The sequence below is a fragment of the Ochotona curzoniae genome, unplaced genomic scaffold (genome assembly GCF_017591425.1).
Source record: "Ochotona curzoniae isolate NIBS_2020 unplaced genomic scaffold, NIBS_Ocur_1.0 contig_2723, whole genome shotgun sequence".
NCBI lineage: Eukaryota > Metazoa > Chordata > Mammalia > Lagomorpha > Ochotonidae > Ochotona > Ochotona curzoniae.
Genome location: NW_024465573.1, coordinates 15,270,472 through 15,287,162, shown reverse-complemented (window position 1 = coordinate 15,287,162; position 16,691 = coordinate 15,270,472). Strand labels below are relative to the sequence as shown.

Here is a 16,691-nt window from a genome sequence, read left to right as displayed (position 1 = left end):
TAGGAGAACCAAAAGACTCAGTCAAGACACTACTGGAACTCATAAGAGACTTTGGCAGGGTATTAGGATACAAAATTAATGAACACAAATTGATGGCACTAGTGTGCTCTTTAAGATAGTGGAGAGGAATCTTAGATACCTAGGAATTAAGCTAACCAAATGTGTGGAAGACCTCTGTGATGAGTTCTGTTAACTCTTAAGTGCTCCAGTTCAAGATGTTATTGTAAGATATTCTTAACTTTTTTTTGATTACTTGAGCACATTCTTCATAATTTTTTTTATTTGAGAATTATATAGGACTCTCGTTTGTTGATGGATTTCCCAAATACTTACCAAGGCAGGGGCTGTGTCAGGTTGAAGCTGGGAGCCCAGAGACTCAGCCAGGGTTTTCCATGTAGCGGCAGTGCCCAACTACTTGATTTGCATGTGATCCAAATGGTTCTATGACATCCTTTTCAATAACTTCAGAAAGTCTTCTCTTAATTTTGGCTTTAAAATGTTTCACCTTTGTATTGCCTGAACCAATTTTTGTAACATCAGCATTTATTGAAGAAAATTGTTGCGATTACTGAAATGGGTGGTGAGCAACTGGTATTAAACAGAAAGATATTGAGTAAATAATAATTATACAGATTAGCTAATCAGAAAATATTTCTTATTATGACTTTTACTGCCGGAGTCCAGCTCCAGCTGACTTCGGAGCTCGAGAAGGGTGCGTGAAGTAGGTGTAGAAAGAAGAGACGGACCACTACAATTCCAACATCATTGTGGACCCCGCGAGAAAGCTGTCCGCTTTATTTATACAGAAGCAGTACACAGTCTTTTTTTAGGGCATTTTGACATGGCTTCAAGGGGGGCACAATTTACAACCGCTTGAGAGGTGAGTGAGGGAGGATCCCACATTCTTTGCTTATCTCGGCTTGCCAGCCCCTACTTACTTCCTTCAAGTCTGGGTCCCATCCTTGGCGCTGTCTGTGACAACCAGACCCCTACCTTGAATTATGCATGGGAAAAAGGCTGAGACCTTGGTTTGTGGGGATTAGGGTATTGGCACCAAAGGTCATTAGGTCTGCAGGCCCACACAGTTTGCTAACTAAGCAAGAGTTACAACGACGGGAGGAACTGCAACTAGCAATGAGCCATGTTTCCTCTATTTAGGTTTCTGCTCTACAATGGGCAAGTAAATGTTTCCAAAGACAACTCTACAGATAGTTTCACCTTAAGACAGGACATTATCCATTCTGATGTTGCAGCCAACATTTTCTCAGTAGACAACACATCTTATTCAGTAATACATTCCTACTACAATTCTTATTCTATAACTTATCCATCACTTAATGAGAGAAATACATCAAAAGAGAAGAAACATAAAAATCTAAGACAAAAGTTTTAAACATTAAATCCCTCTACAACTGCAGGCTCTACAACCTCATAAATGATCAAACAATAATCAAAAGTATACATGATGTTAGTAAAGTCACCCTATTTCCTCTAGTTAAAAAATTATGAAGGCAGCCAAAGCAACTACATTTACTATGTTCTAAAGAGTTGAGAGTTGCAAGGACAGGCTAACCTTTAAGGTCACAGTAGCTATATTTTGCCATAGCAGGATAGCCTTTAGGATCACAGTAACTATATTTTTTGTCATAGCAATTTCAACCCATACTCCCATCACTTCCATTAGTTTGTGAAACTCTTATCAGGCCATTTCCCAGAAAGCACGCTAAATATTTGGGCCAGATCTCAGAGCAATGGTTAGGCACACAATAAGGTGTCTGGAAACAGCATGGGCTTAATTGTATTCCTGTGCACAGTTAAAGGCCCACTCACCAAGACATTATCAGTAACATTAACTTTTAAGCTCATGTTGGCTGTAAAAGCCATCTCACAGGGGGCAAACTATGCCTAATAGATTGCAGAATTCTTAGTGGGGTGGTTGAGTGTCCATGCAAACAGGGGGTGAGACTGTGTCAAGGTGGTCAGAGAGAAATCCGCAGGGCCCTGCCAAACAGCTGTAAGCTCCCCCAGGCCCTGCCAAGCAGGGGAGCTGTTCTCTTCACACCTTCTTGTCATCCATACCTACTGCACGGACCCCAGCATTTTACAACTCGGTAGGCTGAGATAATTAGATAGTTTCATGATGAAGAGCCAGTTTATTGAATGCCTGTGTGGAGGGTCACACCTTTCATTGTATTGCCAGTTTGCTTTCCAGACCATGCTTTCAGCAAATATCTGTTGGGTATAGCCTGATCTCTTGTGAAATGCCTTGAAATCCCCCTGCTCCATCCCTCCCCTGGTCTGATCTCTGAGTAGTTTACTCCAGAGGTGTTCTGATCCTGGAGCCATTCTCACCACTTCTGTCCATCAGGAATGACTCACAGGGCACTTCTCTTTTAACAGTCCATTGCTTTAGTGGATAAATGTTTCAGTACTTTCGGTCTTCAGCACAAACTGGAAAAAATGGCCTAGCATTTTCTTTATTCAGTTTAAGAAAACAAGTACAATCTGGATCCAGACATGCTGATGTCATCTTCAACTTCAAGTTCATCCTTCAATATTTGCATATATGGAAGGTGTTGGCAGCCTCAGAAGGCAAATAATCTTTTCTCAGTGTTTATCTTGATTCCAAGTTTTAACTTTCCTAAACCTATGCTCCTTATCTTCATATTCAGCCAAATTTACCACCCACTGCCATTCTCCTGCACAAAGCCAATCCAAGCAAATGTTTGTTTTTTTCTGGCTTTCCTTCTCTTGTTAAAAATTTAGAACCTGGCAGATATTCTTGAGAACTGTTTTTAAGATGGTAAGTTTTGCTGTTAAGCGGTGCCTTGCTGGGGTAGGCTTTGTGATGCAGGAGGTTAAGTAGGTTAGGCGCAATATGGACTGCCTGCATCCCCTGTCCCAGTGCCTAGTTTGAGTCCTCGCTATCCCATACTTTCTGCTGGCTAATCCAGTGTGTCAGCTTGTGTGTTCCCTGAGAGTCAGTGAACGATGGCTAAAGTGCTTGGGTTCCTGACACCCATAGGAGAGGCCCAGATAAAGTTTTTGGCTCCTGGATTTGGCCTGGCCCATCCCTGGCTGTTACAGGCACGTGGAGGGTGAACCAGCAGATGAAAAATGTCTTTCTCTTGGGATAGCCTCTTGTCTCTATTACTCTGCCTTTCAAATAAATCAATCCTAAAAATAAGTCACTTCTACTACTGTTTTAAAAGTACTGCTTTATTGTGCCCCATTTTTTGTTTTGTTGCTATATAGTGAACAGGTTTCATAGGTACAGCTCTAAGACCATACCCATATTTATTCCCCCTCTCTTTTACGATCCCACCTTGCTTCCTTTTTCCCTTTAATTTTTATAATAACATACTTTCAGTTTGTTTTATAATCATGGACTTAATGCAGCACTAACCATGAATTCAATAAGAAGAAAGACCACTTGTTCCATAGGAATATAGACAAGGATATAAATAATAATCAATTCATAAAATGTCAGTCTCAGCCTTATGCTTTTTTTTTTTGCATTTGTTAACTACTACAGTTCACAGAAAATATTTTCTTCACGGAGCATAATAATTTCTAGTTGCACCCCTTTTGTTGTAAATGACAGAATTTCATTCTTTTTAATGGCTGAGTAGTATTCCACCACGAATATATACCACATTAAAAAAATTTAGTCATCAGTTAATGAACATCTGGGTTCATGCCTCTTCTTAGCTGTTATAAGCTGAGCTGCTATAAATAGCTCTTTCACATGCTGATTCCATTTCCTTTTGGTAAATTCCGAGATATCATATGGAGGTTCAAAAATGGTCTTATAGAGGTGAAATCAACATACAATGAACTATATTTATTTAATATACACTCATGAAAGCTTTAGCACACTCAAGGTAGTGAACAAATCTATCGTTCCCTAAAGATTCTTCATATGCTCTTTTCCTCAGCAGTGTGGGACATACAGATATATTCCCAGTCTTGGTTTTTTTCTCCCCTCAGTTGTTAGAACTGTATGTGCACTGTTTTTTCTGGTGGAATATGTTTTTATTCTTGTAAAAAAAAAAGTTGTATTTGTTTTACTGAGTTTGAAGGGCACATTATCAGAAAGCTAAATCAAAAGCAGGGGAACTGGGATTTGAGCCAGCACTGCAATATGGGATGGAGATACCCCAAACTGTGGCTCAACCTGCCAAACTGCAGCACCCACTCTTTCTTGTTGCCTTTAAAAGTGACTCTCTCTGTTTTGTTTTGTTTTATATATATATTTACATATATATATATAAAATATTGTTTTGTGTTCTGTGGCTTTTGTTCTGTGGCTTTGTTTTGGTATACCCGTTTATTCTTCTATTTTGGATAGATGTGTTTATGGATTTGTAGAGTATCTTGAATCTGGTTTGGTTTTCTCCATTCAGTTTTGGAAAACTTACTGTCTTTTTTTTTTAAGATTTATTTTATTTTTATTGGAAAGGCGGATATACAGAGAGGGGAGACAGAGAGGAAGATCTTCCGTCCAATGATTCACTCCCCAAGTGAGCGCAACGGCCGATACTATGCCGATCCGAAGCCAGGAGCCTCTTCTGGGTCTCCCACACGGGTGCAGGTTCCCAAAGTCTTGGGCCATCCTCGACTGCTTTCCTGGGCCACAGGCAGGGAGCTGGCTGGGAAGTGGAGCTGCCAGGATTAGAACCGGCACCCATATGGGATCCTGGGCGTGCAAGGTGCCCATATCAGATCCCAGGCGTGCAAGGCGAGGACCCCAACCACTGCGCCATCGCGCCGGGCCCAAAACTTATTGTCTTTACAGGTCTTGCTTCTGTCCCATTCTCTCCCTTCTTCTGTCTTTTCTGTGTATTTTTGAAGAAAATATTTATCTGAAAGGCAGAGTAATAGAGAACAAGAGAGAAAGGGAGGGAATGGAGAGAAAGAAAAAAACAAAAAGGAAGAAGGAAGGAAGAAAAGAAGGAGGGAAGGAAGAAAAAGAGGAAGAAGAGAGGAGAGAGTAAGAGAAAGAAACAGGAGAGACAGAATGAAAGAGGGACAGAGAGAAGAGGGAGAGAGAGAGAATCTTCCAACTTTGGTTTATTCCCCCGAAAACACACTGTGCCACCTGGCCAGCCTCATCTGTGTTCTTTGTTTTACTTACCCTGTTTTCTGTGTTTTTGTCTCTGCATGTTCCCAAGAGTTTCTTCTTTCACTAATTCTTTTTTGTTGGTGGTGGTGGTGTGAGATTTTTAAAAATTTTTATTTTTAATGATGTTTACATAGTTGAGAAGGATGCATGCATATAGACCAGTGATTATGGTAGGAAGGGTTGAGGATTAGGGGGAAATGGGTGAGAACGTTGTATCCAAGTTGGTTTTTCTTCTTCCTGTGTCTGGGGGAAGTGGGAAGGGAAAGGGAGAAGCCATACCAGCATTCTAATCACATTAGTACCCAAGGATGGGAGACGGCTGCCCAGTGTCATCCCCGATGTGGAGCATGTTCCAGGGGTTTTGCTCAACTGGTTTTGATAGTTTTGAAATGCTGTTGATTTTATTGCTCCAATGATGACAAAGTCCTTCCAGGGGCCATTGGCTGACGTATTCCACTTTGGAGTCTCCATTTGCCCAGATGTTTGCTGTCAATACTTGTGTGGGGGAGTTGTCCAATTTGTTCTGTTCTCTAACCTCTGCTATGGTACCAGATGTCCTCTGCACAACCCAGTGGACTTCCATTTCTCCATGTGCTTTAGAGCATGCTGTCCACTGCTCTGTCCTAGCCACTGAGGAGACTCAATTCTGACACATGCACTCCATGGCCAGACCACAGATCCTGTGTTTCTCACCATGGTTGGGGTTATGAGTCCAGCGGTTCAGTTGGGGAGATCCCCTAAGAAATCTTGTCTGAGTGATCCCAGACCTGACTAGCCATGTATACTAGCCAGTACAGGGTCCAGCTCAGTCTGTCATCTACATCAGGGGTGGTTGCAATTGCTGGGTCAGTTCTGTCTCCAGCCCCTTCTCATGCAAACTGATGTTGTGGCCCAGCCAAACCCTGCTCACCACATACTCGACCCTCACATGTACACCAGTGGGAACTGCAGCCCAGTTGGAGTGACCCCCGCCTTTGACGCCTCCAAGCCTGCCCCCAGCCATGGTTTGTGGGCATGCCAATATGTACAGCAGACTGGTTTGGTCTGTCCCACATCCCATTTGACTTTTGTACATACCAATGGGTGCTGCAGCCAAGCTCAGCCCAACTGACCCCACTATTCAGCTCACACTTATGCTAATAGAGACTACTGCCTGCCCAGTCAGGTCCACCTACAGCCCTGGTTCTCATGCTCATCAGAGGGGTGCCCACAGTTTCCCTACAGTCTACTCCCAGTCCCGGATATTGCACTTTCCAAGTGGTTCTGCAATCTAGCTTGACAGGATTTCCCCCCATTCCCAGCACTTACTGGCTAATGCTGTGACAAAGCCTGACCAGCCTGCACTCACTCTGGCTCGTGCATGCCCCAGTGGATATGGTCTCTTAGCCTAGCCTGGCTCTCCTTCTAAACCTGCTCACATTCAGGCCAGCAGGTGTTATAGCCCTGGATAGCCCGGTCTGCCCTCAGTTCCAGTTCTCATGTTCACCTGCGAGCCTAGAAGTGAGAGTCCTTATTTCTCCCCTACCAGGCTAACTTCTCCCCCTCCCCCATCCCTGGTCTTATGTCTACCAGTCTGGCAAAGCTTGCCTCACCTAGGCATTTGCCAGAAAGTGCTGTAGCCTGGTCTGGCCCCATCTACTGCTAGTTCCAACTCATGCTAGTTGGCGCTGTGGCCTAGCCCAGCCTGGACAGCCCCCCAGTCCTGGCCCTAATGTGAACTGGCTGGTGTTGTGGCCTAACCCAGCCAGTCTTGCATCCCATCCTGCTTCTCGGATCTGCCAGTTGGTGTTATAAACTGGCCCAGCCTGGCCTACTCCAGACCTGAGCTACATGTTTGCTGGCAGGTGTTGTAACCTGGCCTGGTCTGGGCTGCTTCCAGCTTTGGTTCTTGTGTTCACTTGCAGGGACTGCGTCCACACAGGTGAGTTCCCCAAGCTCCTCTATTAGGTTTCTTCCAAGTGGCAGATTTTATGCACATCAGTGAACCTTTGGCCCAGCCTGGTTTGTTCCATCTCCTGTTCTGGCAGAAACAGTGGCCTTGCCTGACCAGCACACACCCATTCTGGTTCTTATTGTTGGATGCAACAGCACAGCCACACCTGGTCCACCCCCAGACCCAGCCCTTGCATGGTCAACGGGTGCTGAGACCAAGCCCAGCCCATCCTACACCCACGCTGGCTCTCACAATCACCAGTGGGTGCTGGAGTCAAGCCCATTCTGGCACTCCCCAGACTCAGTGCACACCCATGCTGAGGGCCAGCAGTTACATCCAGACCAGATTGCCACCCCCATTATAGCTCTCGTGTTCACCAGTGGAAACCACAACCTACTTGGAGCATCCCCTTTGGCTCCCCAGTCAGGCCCGCTGCCAGTCGTGGATCTTGCTTGTGTGTGCCATTGATTGCTTGATCCATCTTAGCATAGCCCAACCCCCATCTTAACCTTTGCCATCAGATGCTGTAGCCTGGCCTGGCTTGGCCTGAACCTAGTCCCAGTTCTTGCTGGTGGATACTACAGCCTATCCCCTGCCCAGTCTGCCCACATTCCTGGCTCATACAAAATGGTAGGTGTGATAGCATTGCTCAGCATGACCCACATACCAACCTGGCTCCTGTACATGCCAGTGTACTAAGGTTTGGCCCAGCCCTGCCCAGCATCCTTTCCTCCTTCAACCAACCCATACACTTGCTGACAAGTGGAGCTGCCTTGCTCAGCCTGACCAACACTCAGGCCTGAATCATGTGCTCACCAGTGGGAGCTATAGCGCACCAGGGGAGTTTCCCAAGTTCCCCCACCAGGCTCAATCCCAGACCCAGATCTCACATGTGCTAGCAGGTGATAGGCCCTTATCTGGCATAGTCTGTCCCCTTTGTCTCAGTCTTTTGTATGAGCTTACCCTGCCTCAAGGTAGCTGTCCACTGTTTTACTAATTCTTTATTTTGCCAAGTCTAATATGGTGTTATCCTCATTCATTGATGTCTAAGTTTTAGTCATGGTCTTTTTATGTTTTAGAGTACCTAGTTTGTTTTTTTTCACAGGTGTAGTGTTTTTTGGTTTTTTTTTTTTTTTATCATTTTTAGTCTCTGCTGAAGTGTTAAAGCTTAGCATTTCTATCTTTGAACATGGCAGGCATCTTTTTTGTTTTGCAATCTCAGATATTTGAATAGTTGAGATCCCTGTGACTCTGCTCTCACTTGATAGTCTTTCCAGAGAAGATTCTGTGAATTGTTCTGATTTGGAACCTCTGAGACTCTGCCTGGTTTCCCATGCAGGTGCTGGAGCTGAAGTTCTCTGGTCATCTTCTGCTGCTTTCCCAGGCCATAAGCAGGGAGGAGAATGGGAAGTGGACCAGCCAGAACATGAATGACACCCATAGGGGATGCTGGTGCTTGTTTGTAGGTCAAGGATTAGCCAATTGAGCAATACACCAGCCCTCAAGTTTTAAGGTTTATTTAAAACCTTAAAAAATGTATTGATTAGAATGTACTGAGGTTAAAAATAATGACAACATTAAAAATGTATCTTAAGCTAACATGTTTTATTACCTCTGTAGTCTTATATATAAAGTAAATTTAATTCAATTAAGGTATTTTTAATATAATTAAGGTATTTTAAAGTTCTTTTAAAAGGAGGTTTATGTATTTGTTTATTTGAAAGAATGACAAAAAAGGAGATGTGGAGAAATAAAGCTTCCATTGCTATTTTGCTTCCCAAATACTACAGAGGCCAAGGTTGGACTGGGCTGAAGCCAAGAGCTCCCTGAACTCCATCCAGGTCTCCAATATGGCTCAAATACTTGAGCCAGCATTCACTGTTCTCCCAAGTACATTAGCAGGCAATGAGATTGGAACTAGAGCAGCTGGGATTCGAACTTGGACCCAGATATTGCCAGCTTGCAGTGCAGTTGATGGCTTAACTTGTTGAACCATAATACTGATCTGAAACTAAATTTTATTGAACTGATTTGTGACTGACTTTCTTGAGCACCCAGTTTTGAGTGGTAGTGGCTTTCACTTCATAATGGCTGCAAACCAGTGAAGCCAAGCTGTGATAGATGAGAACTCACAGCAGGTGGTCTCAGTGGAAACAAATAAGTACAAGCATATTATCTCATAGTCGTTTAAGCTAAACATTTTAATATTGGACATACATGCAGTGGTGACTGAAGTATTTCTAACTTAACATCTTTTCAAGCTCATTTTCTCTGTAATAAAGGTGTATTTTGTTCTCTATTGTATCATTTGACCATTGACTTAAAAGCTGACTTCTCTCTCCTGTATTATACTTGAGCATAGCCAGATAAGACAGTTCACAGCCATCTGTATTTGAGGGCGAAGAGTAAGACATGGTAGAATCTAATCACATAGTGGCTGAGACCTAGTTCAGGTGGAATTTGCTGCCTTCTGCTGTAGGTTGTTTTGTGGCATTCTGAAATTTTTATCTGATCTTCTTTTGCCCAGTTATAAGTGTAATGCTACAGACGCTTTCCCAGGTGTGTAACTTAGCTGTACACAGAGTGCTTCATCAATTAGGAAATTTTCACTCCAAAATTGTCATATGATGTTCTGCCTCTCATATTCTTTCCCAAAAGCAGTAAGAAATAAGTGCCTTTGGGGCTGGCATGGTGGCTTGGCAGGTTAATCCTCCTCCTGCAAGTGCTGACATCCCATATGAGTACCAGTTTATGTCCCACCTGCTACACTTCTGATCCAGCTCCCTGCTTGTGGCCTGGGAAGGCATAAAGGATGGACCAAATCCTTAGCCCCTTATACCAGTGTAGGAGGCCTGGCTCCTGGCTTTGGATCAGCTCAGCTCCAGCTGTAGGGCCATTTGAGGAGTGAACCAGTAGATGGAAGTTTTTTTCTCTCTGTCTTTACTTCTTTCTGTAAATTGCCTGCACAATATAAATCAAATCTTTTTTTTTAAGAGTCATTTATTTTTATTACAAAGTCAGATATACAGAGAGGAGGAGAGAGAGAGAAGATCTTCCATCCGATGATTCACTCCCCAAGTGAGTGCAACGGCCAATGCTATGCCGATCCAAAGCCAAGATCCAGGAACTTCTTCCGGGTATCCCACACTGGTGCAGGGTCCCAAGGCTTTGGACCATCCTCGACTGCTTTCCCAGGCCACAAGCAGGGAGCTGGATGGGAAGTGGAGCTGCCAGGATTAGAACAGAACCAGCGCCCATATGGGATCCCAGTGCATTCAAGGCGAGGACTTTAGCTGCTAGGCCATGCCGCCAGGCCCTGTAAGAACATTTAACTCACGGTGGAATCACCTAACTTAAACAGTCTGTATTTTGTGCTCATACATACCTATCATTTTTGCGAAAACAGTAGGAATACCATACAAAACCAACTCAACTGTGGCTATTTTCATTTTACTTCTTGATATGTGCACATATTACTAACACTTTGTCCTTTTAGGTTATTAATGAGTAAAGAAGGATTGAAAGGAAAAAGAACTGTGTGTTATCAAAAAATGTGGCACCCAGCTGAAAGTGTATGTGGCTTTTTTTTAAATAAGAAAACAACTTTTTTTTTTTTGGCAAGAAGATTTATTTATTTGATTGTTACAGAGGGAGAGAGAGAAACAGAAAGCAGAGTGTGGTCTTCCATGTGCTGATTCATTCCCCCAAATGGCCACAGTAGCTCGGACTGAGCCAAGGCCAAAACAGGAGCTAGGAACTTCTGGGTCTCCCATGTGGGTGCAGGGGCCCAAGGGCTTGGGTCATCTCCTGCTTTCCAGAGGTATTACCAGGGAGTTGGATTGGAAGTGGAACAGCCAGAACTCAAACCATCACCCATGTGGGATGCTGATATCTTAAGCATCAGCTTTACTTGCTAAGCTCCAGCACTGCCCCTACCAACCCCCCCTTTTTTTTCTTTTGTGATTTTTTTTTGAGCTTATGAAATGTTTCCTTAGTAGCTTCATAAGAGAAATTTCCATTTCCCATACTTTGTGTGGTACATGGCTCTGTGTTACAGTCTGTACCAGGAGGTGCACTAAAGAAATCAGGCGTCCTGCTTGGCCGTGCTCTTTTATTTTATTATTATTAGTTTTTGCTTCAACCAGTGCTTTATTATGGTGTCCATGTTACTAACCACACAAACTACCTTGATTTTGTGACTCTTTGTTGTCATACCTCTAGCAACCATCTGCTACATAGAGGATACAGCTCAAGATTCCTGAGATCATGACCTCAATACAACTTTAGGTCTCTGGTTCACCTGGCCATGCTGTCATGTGTGTTTCACATTGTGGGTTCAGGAGCCTTCATTCCTAGGTCTCTGTGAGCCCTTCCGTCAGAGCCTCCTCACTGGTGTATGTGTGGGGTGGGACGGGGGTTAAGGCGAGGGGTAGTAGGAAACGTGGAAGACACGGTCTTTCCACTGCGATGAGAAACTGCTTCCTCTTTCACTTTGTAGTCCTGCCACCTTACTGTCCCCTGCCCTGGGACCGTAAGAATGCACCAGCCTCTTTGTTCAGAGCCCTGTTTGTAGTTACATGATACCTGTGTCTAATGGTCCACTACATCCCTGACTAGCTCAGCAGGTGGGGAAAATGGCACGGGACTCGTGCCTGTCCTGTCGCAGTAAGTGATCACATCTTCCATTTTTGGTTTGCTGTTTTCAGCTACTCTGACACCCAGGAGCTGAGCTCTGTCAGATCAGCATAGTCAGTTTGGCTAAGTGACAGGTTGTCATGTCTTGCATTTTTTTTTTCTGTGTCATCATTTTTGCTACAGGTTGTTGGTCAATACCAGAAAGTAACACAAGAAACAATGGATGTGATACTGTACTGCCTGGGTTGCTTATGTTTCTTAGAACTCCATTGCCTTTTTTTCTGCCTTTGAAGCAAGTTCTGGTGGCCTCTGCAGGCTGTCAGTGTTTCCACTGTCAGGGGTAGATGTAAAATGCTTCCTTTGTATTCATGTGAGTCTCACTTCGAACTCCTGTGCTTTCTGTGCTCATCAGACATTGTGGATGCAGTATGTAGTGGGCCTCAACTGTTGCTGGTTTACTGTGTGTATTTCTTCTGCTCGTGTGTAATCCCTGTTATTTCTTCAGACTTCATTTCACAGACAGAAGTTCAGGATCGTGTGAGAGCAGAGCATTAACCTTTATAGGGGGACGTGTTTGAGCACAGAGCCCTGGGCATAGCCTGCATGTCTGTGACACTTATCCTGAAAACGTCTGTACATACTGAACGGCATAGGGTAGGCGTGTGGTGTAGCAGTGGAGTCCCTGCTTCAGATGCCTGATTCCCGTAGTGGAGTGCCAGGTTTGAGTCCCATCTCCTCTGCTTCTCATTCTGCTTCCTGCTGATGTGCGCCCGGGGAGACAGCAGGTGGTGGCTCAGATTGTTGGGTGCTCTGCATCCTTATGGGAGTCATGGATTGAGCTTTGGGTTTGTGACTCTGGCCTAGCCCAAACCTGGCTGTGGCAGGCATTTGGTGAGTAAATGAGAGCATAGAAGATCCCTGTTTCTCTGCCTTTTAAATGAAGCAAATAATGGTCATAATTGTAAAGGAAATGAGGTATTAAAAAATAAAATTGAAAAACCATAAGTAAAAATCATAAAGGAACAACTGGGAGTAATTTGCAATTTAAATTTTAAAGGTGTGCAAGTTAAAAACCACAATGGTATTTCACTCATTTATTTACTCTGCAATTAGGGTAATAAAAAATTTTTGTGTTGGCAAAAATATAAACAAAAATGGTTTTATACTGCTGAGTGGGAGTATAGATTAGCACAGCCTTTACAGAGCAGCTTGGTCACTGAAATAGTTCAGTTGGGAGAATGCTAGACTGTATTAAACATCCTTTGGCTTGTTAGCCCTTATTTGAAGATAGAAATTATAGCAAAGTTTGATTTGTTAATTAAAGCACTGTTTATCATAAAATTTATAAATATTATGGATATCTGACAGTGTAACACTAAGGTAAATTACAATACGTCCAAAAAGATGATATTTTGCACCATTAAAAATGCTGTTGAAGTTGGATAGTATCCATTATATAATCAGATGAAACTAGCAAGATACCATATTTCATAAAAAGTGCTTACTACATAACATTTTTTAAATGAAAATTTATTTATTTTTATTGAAAAGGCAGATTTACAGAGAGGAGAGACAGAGAGAAAGATCTTCCATCTGCTAATATAATCCCCAGGTGGCTGCAATGGCTGGCTGGGGCTGAGCCAGTGTGAAGCTAGGAGCCAGGATCTTCTTCCAGGTCTCCCACGCAGATGCAGGTCCCAAGGGTTTGGGCCATACTTGATTGCTTTCCCAGGTCACAGGCAGGGAGCTGGATGGAAAGTATAGGAGCTGGGATATAAACTGGCACCATAGGGGATCCCAGCTCATGCAAGGCAAGGACTTTAGCCACTAGGCTACTTACTGTCCTAGGCCCCCATTACATAACTTGTTTTTGTTTTGAGTTCTAGCGCTCCCTGCCTTGGCAATAACTTTTGAAAAAATAATCTAGGGAAAGTCTAGAAAGAAGTGTAGGGAAAGAGAGCCTCCCTTATCTGCTGGTTAACTCTCTAAATGGCTACAAAAACCAGGGTCACACATGTGGCTGAAGCTGACAGATGGAAGTTGAATCCAGGTGTAGGTGGCAGGTATCCAAGTATGTAAGCCATTGCCTGCTGTCTGCAGGGTGCACAGTAGCAGGGAGCTGGGGTCAGAAGCCGAAGGGACTCAAACCTAGCTACTCTAATATGGTACATAGATATCACAAGTGGTGATTTTGTTGTTATTCTTCTTGTTAAGATGTATTCATTTATTTGAAATGCAGAATTATAGACCGAGAGAGAGAGAGAGAGAGACAGAGACAGAGAGAGAGAGCATTAACTCCCTAAATGGCTTCTGGGCCAGGTTGAAAGCAGAGCCTGGAGTATCTTAGTGTATCTGCATAGCAGGCAGTGACTTTGCCTGATGTGCCACAACATTGGCTCCAGAATTCTTGTAGTTTTTAGCAATTTTTAGAGTTTTTCAGTTCTTAATATTTCTTGTAGAGAATCTTTTTCTTTTAAAGGTTTATTTATTTTTATTGCTAAGTCAGATATATGGAGAGAGGAGGAGAGACAGAGAGGAAGATCTTCCGTCCAGTGATTGATTCCCCAAGTGAGCACAATGGCCAGTGCTGCAGCGATCCGAAGCCAGGAGCCAGGAACCTCCTCCAGGTCTCCCATGTGGGTGCAGGGTCCCAAGGCTTTGGGCTGTGCTCGATTGCTTTCCCAGGCCACAAACAGGGAGCTGGATGGGAAGTGGAGCTGCAAGGATTAGAACTGGTACCCATATGGGATTCCAGCACATTCAAGGCGAGGACTTTAGCTGCTAGGCCTACACACTGGGCCTGAGAATCTTTTTTTAGTTATATTTATTAGGGAATTGGCCTTGGGCTTCCAGGACCTAAGTGTCCTTATCTTTTGCAAGATTTGGAAAAATTTCAGCAGATATTCCATTGGATAGTTTTTCTTTATCTTTCCTTTCTCTTTCTTGTTTGAAATCCTAAGGGTGCTTGGTTGCTATTGCTGTCCCTTAAATCTCCAAGTAGTTTTCATTAAAACAGTTCCCACCCTCCCCCCATCTGGTTGGGTTATTTCAAGACACCTGTCTTCAAGTTCAGAAATTGTTTTACTTGCTCAATAATGCTGTTGAGGTTTTCAAATGTATTTAAAATTTCATTTACTAAGTTGTTTGGCTCCAAGATTTCTGACTGGTTCTTTTTATAAGCTCTATTTTTTACTGAGTACTCACTCATGTTATGAATTACCTTCTTAATTTCACTGAATTGTCTATTTTCTCTTTGTCTCATTAAATGCCCTTTAAAATAAAAGGATTATTTTCAATCACCTTTTGTTCAGTTGCTGCTATCAATTTTATAACTTTTACAGTGAAAGATTTAAGCTGGTGGAAAGTTCTAGGGTAAAGGCTGCACAGTTTGTGTTGGCTCTGGTTCTGGATGGATGGTTAGTGTAGCTCCTTCTGCTGTATTCACTGTTGGTGATGTCTGCGCATGTCTCCGTGGCTTTGACCAAAGGGGTCGCTGCGTACTGCCAGTTGGGAGTTCTAATAAATGGATTTTTTTTCATTTAAAAATATCTTTAAGCCTGTGATATGCCTTAAGAATTTATAGTTTCTGGTTGTTACTATTTTTACATTGAAGTGTTTGCTGTTAAATGTCCTCATATGATCCAAAACAAAAAAAGCTTAGATATTGTATCTTTGTAGTTTACTATTCAGTTATACGCTTTAAGTGTAACTTAGGAAAAGATTTTGAAAAATGTTCCTGTTTAATCTCTTACTAATTAGCCACTAAAATGTTGCAGGACTTCACATGTGTAGTATGTGTTATGTGAGAATCTATGCCTCATAATTATTTGTCCTATCATTATCAGCGTTTTTTGAGTAATACAAAAATTCTATTGCTTTATCACCCCCTTGCATTTTTTGTTTGCCAGGTACTATGATTTATGGCTACTCTGTTTATTTTATGTAATAACCCTATAATAGTTGAGGAAACCATGGCATAATGTTGGTAAATGGTAAATGACATGCTGTGTATCACATGGTAGAACCAGGATATGAATATTTCAGTCGTAAGACCCTGCATTTGACCCCCACCCACCCCAGCGTTTTCCATTTTGTGATCCTTAGACTACTTGCTTCAAAATTCCAGTGCACATTCCTGAGCCGTACTCTGGGCCTGCTGACTCTGAAATGCTATGGTTGAAATCTGTGTTTTATTGTTTAGTTGAGTTTCATGTGCACTCAAGTTTGAGAATCAATGTATTATATTTTCCTTAAACATTACCATATTTTAATCATGTTTAGCATAAATGGGCAAAATGGATGAAGCATTTTTTTTTTTTTTACAGTTTTGTTTTATTTGAAAGGCTGAGCTACAAAGAGAGAGGAAAGGAGAGAAGCAAAGTAGGATAGAGAGGAAGAGAGGGGGAGGGGGAGAGAGAGAGAAAGAGGGAGAGAGAGAGAGAGAGAGAGAGAGAGAGAGAGAACATGTTTCCATTTACTGGTTCACACCCCAAATGGTCATAATGACGAGCTGGGCCTGGCTAAATCCAGGAGCCAGGAGCTTCATCCGGGTTTCTCATGTGGGTAGCAAGAGCTAGATGGGAAGTAGAGCAGCAACTGAGACTGAAACTAGTGCCAATATAGGATGCCAGTGATGCAGACTGGCTTTACCTGACGTGCTACCACACTGCCTCTGAATGCATCCTGCTTATCCTTGTAATATATGAACTTTTGAAAATTGATCTTTGTGTCTTTTCTTCCAGATTGTCATGGATTTTAAGCATCCAGATGGTGTGGCAGTCGCAGTTATGTTGCCTCGTCGGAGTTTGCTGGTGATGACAGGAGAATCTAGATATCTTTGGACCCATGGGTATGTGTTGTTGAGATGATCTTGATGGACAGGAGCCCTTTTCCTTTGGCACACTTTCCACTGTCCATCTGAGCCACTAGACCCATGTCCTCTGCCTACACATTGAGGCTTTTGGGTTCCACCTTTCTAGGAGCATCTGGGTTTTGGGA

General features: G+C 43.0%; 1 protein-coding gene across 1 annotated transcript in view; it reads left to right on the top strand.

The window, feature by feature from the left end:
- Positions 1 to 16,691, top strand: part of ALKBH8 (alkB homolog 8, tRNA methyltransferase) — a 70,888-nt gene that overhangs the window by 15,784 nt on the left and 38,413 nt on the right. The window contains exon 9 of the mRNA XM_040976883.1: positions 16,436 to 16,542. Coding sequence (XP_040832817.1) covers positions 16,436 to 16,542 — 107 coding nt within the window. The remainder of the gene's footprint in view (positions 1 to 16,435; positions 16,543 to 16,691) is intronic.